Here is a 7,519-nt window from a genome sequence, read left to right on the forward strand (position 1 = left end):
TATCAAGTTACACGGGAGTCGGCCAACAGTGTCCTGCATCTGCTCCAGCAGTCAGCCAGCTCTCAGCCTCTTGGGTCTGTGTTCACGCTCTACCACAAACCAAGGCTGTGCACCACACCTACGCAAGATAGGATACAGAAAAAGACAAGATAAAGTGTGTTGTAGGGATAGACCAAATACCTGGCCTTTTTTTAAATTTGGTTTGCAGATTTTCTGAATCTGCGTAGTAATTGCATGATAACCAATAAAGTTAATGAATTAAAAAAGTGCGCTACTTAGCTCTGTGTCTGTCCCTCTGCTTCGGTTTCACTCACCAGTGAGTCTGACTTAATGTCCGGCCCACAACACCATCTGACTATCGTTTACTGGGTATTGTGTTGAAAGTTTCTAGTTTCTTAAATGATTGCATAAAGCATTTAAACAAAGTTTTGTGTTGGGGTTTGTAACATGGCAAAATCTCGATTTTAAGATTTTAATTTTCACTGTTGATGCATATCGGTTCCAAATATCGGTTATCGGTGTCATTAAAGGTCCACTATGTAATATATTTACTCTAATAAATCCCAAAATTCTCTCATGTCATTTGATGTGCAGAATGGCATTGACCACTTTATTACTCGTGTCTGAATGAGCAGTGTTTCCTTTCTGACCTGGTGTCCACCCCCAACAGCTCCGATGATTACTTCATTACCTGCAAGTGGAGGAGCCCAAGGCCCTTCAAAATCAGTAGGAAAGTCTGGTCTCTAAAAGTGCTATAAATATACAGAAGTATAAACCTGAGAGGTCTGCACACACAGTGTATTAAGTCTAGGGCATGGCTCTGATAACCTCCCACACTGCAGAAGATTAAACTTCCCCATATCACTGTGAAATAAGTTGGAATGGATATGTATTAAGTAGGGTTGAGCATTGTTTTGATTTGAACAATTCTGATACCAGTTCTGATTCTTCTGTGGATTCTGGTTCTTATTGGTTCTGGATTCTAATTCTTTGACTGGTGGAGAGAACAGGGTTGCATGCATTATTTCACAGACATAAGGACATTTTTATTTAGATTCAGTGGTGATTCAAAGTTTCTACCAGGCTTTTTCAACGTAAAATAAAGCTACACTATCACACCGCTTACTGTGCTCCATGGCTCCAACACAACAAGCGCCTGGAAGTAAGGCGGCCACCAAAGAAACCAAGACTTGCGCGCATCGAATATGGAACCGATGATTGGATTCAAAACCACATTTTCAAGACAATTCCAGTAAAAAAAAATGATTCCAAGTTGGAACCGGTTCTTGATTTCCAATCCTGGTATTGAGGTTGTTAAAATGTATTCTCTGTGGTTATACCTCTTTACAACTTTCTGTTAAACAGATGATTTGAATTTTGGACATAAATTGTGCAGCCCTAATAAACCGAGTCTTTAGAGACTAGGTCAGAGTGCAGTCTGAAGTCATTGGAGACAAGTCCAGCTCAAGTCTCAAGTCGATCGATAAACGTCTCAGGTCAATCGAGGTAATTGAATGCAAGTTAAGGGTTCATAAAAAAAGAGAAGAGTCAAAATACTAGGGGTGACCCCGAATAGTTGAGTATGCGATGCTTCAAACAAAGGAGCTTAAATCAACTGCCAGTCTCACAGTCAAATCTTCACAGAGGTATAAAGCCCAGTTCCGAGTGGAGATTCTGAACGAGACAAGTGTAAACGTGCAGCTACTAGCAACGCGCCGCTTCTGAAGCCTGGCAATTCATACAAATGAGACAAGACGGTGTATCATGTCCTAGCAACTACAGATGGACCGATACCATTTTTTCTTTCCCATACCAATTACGATACCTGAACTTGTGTATCGGTCAAAGCCAAGTACTGATCCAATAGTTTTTCATATAATTTATTATGTTTTAAAAGCTGTATACTACTATCCATGTATGGATGTGATCTGATTTCTGTCTTTGTTTTACAGCTGGCGCAGGTTAAACTTTTTATGAAACATGAACAAACTCAAACAACAAACGCCACAGAACTTTTTGTTATTTTCCAGTTCGACAGCGAGTCATAACGGAAAAAAGAATATAAATAAAGTACTTTAAATTAGATTTTCTTTAGGGCTAACAGCCTAGTATCAGATCGGTGAACGAACTCCAGTACTTTCCGATAACAACATTTTAGCCAGTATCCGAGGCATTTCCCATTCTGTGATCCCAATTTCTAGTGATATCAGAGGCTCTACTGATACATTTTATATACGGGACAAGACCGCATTGACATTTGTTTAGAAAAATTTTCAATCTTGAAACAAGAAATGGAGACTTATTTTGTATGTTGGAAATATAGTTTAAATGCTATATCCAATAAAACATTTATTTTTTTAAACTAAAAAAAAACATTTCGACATACTGTGCTTGCTGGTGTCCAAAACTCTGCCATTTGCACCAACTGACAATGTTTGTAACATTGAACTAAATGTGTTATGGGTTAATTAATTTACTATTATGAACCGGCATACAAGTGACTCAGCATTTATAACCTGAAAGTTGGTGCCTGCGTCTAAATTTAAGTCTTTCATCAGTCTCAGGTGAGCCAACCTTCAGAAAAGTCCAAGCTAAGTCTTCAGACATAATTTTTGTGACTCACTAAAAGTCTGACTCACGTCAGCATAACGTGTCAGCATAATGTTTATAACTTACCCTACAATGGTGGCACCAAAACATACCTGAACTCTTCCATTGGTTTAGCTCTTTTCTCTTCATGTATTACTGGAAAGCCCTAACACCCCTGCAATGCTGCATCTCGCTCTCTGTTATGCCTCTAACATTCAATACACAATAGTCTATTTTTTACATGTTCACATAATTGATTACATAATTGATACAGATTTGTATCGCAATATTTTCTGTGGCAATACTGTATCGATACACAGAAGCCAAGTATCACCCTATTATTATATATGTGTTGGTCAGTTTATCTGCTTGACAATCTCATTTTGCAGAAATAAAATTAAAGTGAGATGAAGAAACAGATAGTAACAAAGTTTCCTTGCGGGGACACCATTTGAAATTGGGAATAATAAAATAATAAAATTGCAATAGATTGCAGAATATTGTAATATGTTTAAAATCCCATTTGTATTGTATTGTGACATAAGTATCGTAATGATATCGCATTGTGAAGCCTCTGGTGATTCCCACCCCTATATATTTTTATTATTATTTTGATTGTTAGTTGTTGACAAGTGACCCAATACATGTTCATAGCAACAAAGATGACAGGGGTGGGGGGGCGGGTGGGGGGGGGGGTGTATTCATCTGGGATTCATTCAAAACTTTAAGTTGAATAAAATAGTAAAACATAAATAAATCTTCCTGAATTTGACTGAAACAGCCAATTATATTGTTGATCGCAATTATTTCTGAGACAATTAATTGCACAGCAAAATTTGGGATTGTTACAGCTCTAACCATGACCAGCTCGGCTTGCAGTCTGTCTTGCTGCCTTTTATTTCCCAAATTTCTCACCAACAACTAAAAACTGTCATATAACAAAAAGATGTATCCTAGGATTCATTCAAAACAACTTTAATTTGTTTAAAAAAAGTTATAAATAAATGATTATATTTATTTGTCACCATTATTTCTGAGACACTTAATTGTACAGTGAAGTGTGGAATTGTGGTGTTGATGTTGTGCTCCCGTCTTGTCAGGTATCAGAGGTTTGGAGGAGTGTGTATTGAAGTCGGCCACACTGTCCACCACCCCTGCCTGCCCTCCCTTCATCCCACTCAACTTTGAGGCCACGCCCATTTTACGGGTCGCGATAGAACCCAAACACCCAAGTAGGTCTTACAAGGCACACCTACACGTACACAAACCTCATGCATTTTACTTTTTTTGTGGGGTATTTTTGGTTTTAGAAAAAAAATTAATCAGAAACATTTACAGGTAGCAAACACCACACTAATAATTACATATTTGAGGAGATAAGGATACCTTATAGGATACTTTTTATGGTTTCCTTTGGTAAGGCAATGTTTCAGCACGCTTAAGTGTGTTTTACTTTACCAAATATGCAGGTAATATCAGTTAATCGTTATGTATCCTGAGGGAAATTGTTTTGCAGAATTTGCAGTACAAAGTAGAAAAGAGTACACATTTAAAATATCAATAGGATGGTAATACCAAAAAAGTCCACCTTTAAGTCTGTAGACAGCAGCTCAGTGGACATTGGTGAAATCCAAGGATAATGACTTTTTAAAACTTATTTTAGCATAAAATTACACAAACTTAATCTGGGCCTGAAGTACGGGCCCGATATTTATAAAGAGTGGCTCACTTGGTCTGAACCACAGTCGTGATACAATGTAAAGCAGGGGTCTCCAACGTTTTTTTTAACCAAGGACCAGTTTACTGAAAGAGATGGAACTTAACTATTAAAACATTAATTGTTGGCATGATTCTTGCTTGGACCCCTAAAAACCATTTCCTGAACCACCCTCCACTGTACATGCACTGCTAGCATTTCCCTCACTCTGTACATAGATAGTACGACCAATAAATATCTAATACAGACAAATCAGTCAATGGATTCCGTCCTCATGTTTTTTGTGTGCTAGGTGAGATGCCTAAGCTGGTGCGTGGGATGCGTCTGTTGAACCAGGCAGATCCCTGTGCTGAGGTTCTGATCCAGGAAACAGGGGAACACGTTCTGGTCACGGCTGGCGAGGTTCATCTCCAACGCTGCCTAGACGACCTCAGAAAGCGGTCAGTATGTGTGTGCAAAAACCCGCTCAGTGTTTCTCAGTGTCAGATACCGATACAAAAATCCCCTTTCTGCGCTGTATCGGATGTACCGGGCAGAGCAGCAGCTGGACCACGGTGCTGTAAAAGGACGTAGTACTAAGAGAGACAATGGTAGCTAGTAGTATGATAGACGGAAAATGGCCAAGAGCCAATGGCTGAAAACCAAGTGTGTCTAAATGTGACGCCAAAGGGCTAAACGCAAGTCCTGACCAAGCCCGTCAAAAAGTAAAGCCAAGATTTGATGCTCAAGGAGACTTTTTGCATCAATAACAAACTACTAAGGGACCTGACCAAGCCTCCCTACGAGTGAGAATGTGTTGGTGTGAACGGATCCAAACTGCTCTGTGTGTCACTGCTGTTACCACTGCACTGAACTCATTAGAAAAGAAAAGTTAGGTCTATTTACTTTTCACAGAAAGTCTCACCTAGTCATGGGAGTAAGTTATATCAGCTGGGACTTTTTGTGAAACATTATCAAACACAAACAATGAACGCCATAGAACTTTCTTTGCTTATCCAGTTTGACAGTGAGTCATAACGGAAAGAGAACATAAATAAACTACTTTAAAGTAAATTTTCTCCATCCATCCATCTTCTTCATGTTATCCGGTGTCGGGTTGCGGGGGGGGGGGAGCAGCTGCAGCAAGTACCCCAAACTTCCCTTTCCCGTGCCACATTAATCAGCTCTGACTGGGGGATCCTGAGGCGTTACCAGGCCAGGTTGGAGATCTAATCCCTCCACCTAGTGCTGGGTCTTCCCCAAGGCCTCCTACCAGCTGGACGTGCCAGGAACAACTCCTTAGGGAGGCACCCAGGAGGCATCCTTACCAGATGCCCGAACCACCTCAACTGGCTCCTTTTGACACAAAGAAGGAGCTCCTCACGGATGACTGTGCTTCTCACCCTGTCTCTAAGGGAGACGCCAGCCACCTTCCTGAGGAAATCAATTTTGGCCGTTTGTATCCTGGATCTCGTTCTTTTGGTCATGACCCAGGCTTCATGACCATAGGCAAGGCAAGGCAGCTTTATTTGTTTAGCACATTTAAGCAACAGGGCAATTAAAAGTGCTTTACACAAAAACAATTGAAAAACAGTTAATAATAAAAACTGATAAAACACAAGAACAAAAGTTACAGCGCAGTACAAGACATTAAATTGGACAACCATTTAAAGAAAGGCAGTATCAAAAAGAAAGGTCTTCAGCCTTGATTTAAAAGAACTGAGAGTAGCAGTGAATCTGCAGTTTTCTGGGAGTTTGTTCCACATATGAGGAGCATAGAAACTGAATGCTGCTTTCCCCTGTGTAGTTCTGACTGTGGGGACAGAAAGCAGACCTGTCCCAGATGACCTGAGAGGTCTTGGAGGGTCATAGTGTAGTAGCAGATCAGAAATGTATTTTGGCCCTAAACCGTATAGTGATTTATAAACTAGCAAAAAAACTTTGAAATCAATTCTGTGAGGCACAGGAAGCTAGTGTAAGGACTATAGAAGTGTGTTGATGTGATCCAGTCTCTTGGTCTTAGTGAGGACCCGAGCAGCAGCGTTCGGAATCAGCTGTAGTCAAGTCTACTGAAGATGAAAGCATAGATAAGTTTTTCCAAATCCTGCTGAGACATAAATCCTTTAAGGCTTGATATATTTTTAAGGTGATAATATGCTGACTTTGTAATTGTCTTAATGTGGCTGTTAAAATTCAGGTCAGAGTCCATGACTACACCAAGATTTCTGGCTTTGTCTGTTGTTTTTAACATTGTTGTGTGAAGCTAAGCACAGACTTTTAAACATTCCTCTTTTGCTCCAAAAGCAACCACCTTAGTTTTTCCTTCATTAAATTTCAGAAAGTTCTGGCACATTCAGCCGTTGCACTTAGTCAGTTTTTGTATTGGACAATAGTCCCCTGGTGAAAAGGTAATGCAAATTTGTGTGTCGTCCGCATAACTACGGTAACTTATTTTGTTGTTTTCCATAATCTGAGCCAGTGGAAACACGTGGATGTTAAACAGAAGAGGCCCCAGAACGGAGCCTTGGGGAACTATGCACGTCATATTTGTATGCTCAGTTGCATAATTACTTACTGACACAACGTAGTCCCTATTCTTTAAGTAGGATTCAAACCAGTGTAGTACTAAGCCAGAAAGTCCAACCCAGTTTTCTAATCGGTCTAGTCTGTCATGGTTGCCGTGTCAAATGCAAAGACTGAAATTTTGCTACTATCTGTGTTAAGGTGGATGTCATTAAAGACTTTGACAAGAGCCGTCTCAGTGCTGTGGTGTGGTGGTGTGGAGTAGGATCAAAAACTGACGGGTAGATTGAGATCTTTGCCTTCTGGCTCAGCTCTCTTTTTGTCACAACTGATTGATTTTCTTTGGGGCTAAATTACGTAGGATCGGATCAGTGCGTAAACTCCAGTAATTTCTGATACCACTTGATACCCAAAACAATTTCACTTTATGAGGTGTTTTACCATTAATATGAGTTCTCCCAGTTTGCCTATGGTCTAGAAATGGTGATAGGTGTAAACAGTGCAGGGGTATCCACTGAGAAAATGAAAGCTCAGATGGCCCGATCTGGAATCTTGCCATTTATGAGGTCATAAAAGGAAAGGTTACCTCCCCTTTCTCTGCTTTGCACGCCCAGAGAATTTGGCCCGCCCATCAGACATCATGGCTTTCAAACAAGCAAAGTGGCAGTTGGTCAAGGCCACACCCCCAGCCTCCACCTTGCCCCCCTCTCT

General features: G+C 40.3%; 1 protein-coding gene across 2 annotated transcripts in view; it reads left to right on the top strand.

Annotated features, from left to right (window-relative positions):
* efl1 (elongation factor like GTPase 1) overlaps positions 1-7,519 on the top strand; it is a 98,920-nt gene that overhangs the window by 62,845 nt on the left and 28,556 nt on the right. For both annotated transcript variants that reach the window (XM_034867666.1, XM_034867674.1), the window contains exons 16-17: positions 3,690-3,821; positions 4,599-4,746. In XM_034867666.1, coding sequence (XP_034723557.1) covers positions 3,690-3,821; positions 4,599-4,746 — 280 coding nt within the window. The remainder of the gene's footprint in view (positions 1-3,689; positions 3,822-4,598; positions 4,747-7,519) is intronic.

This window comes from Etheostoma cragini, chromosome 1, assembly GCF_013103735.1.
Source record: "Etheostoma cragini isolate CJK2018 chromosome 1, CSU_Ecrag_1.0, whole genome shotgun sequence".
Lineage (NCBI taxonomy): Eukaryota > Metazoa > Chordata > Actinopteri > Perciformes > Percidae > Etheostoma > Etheostoma cragini.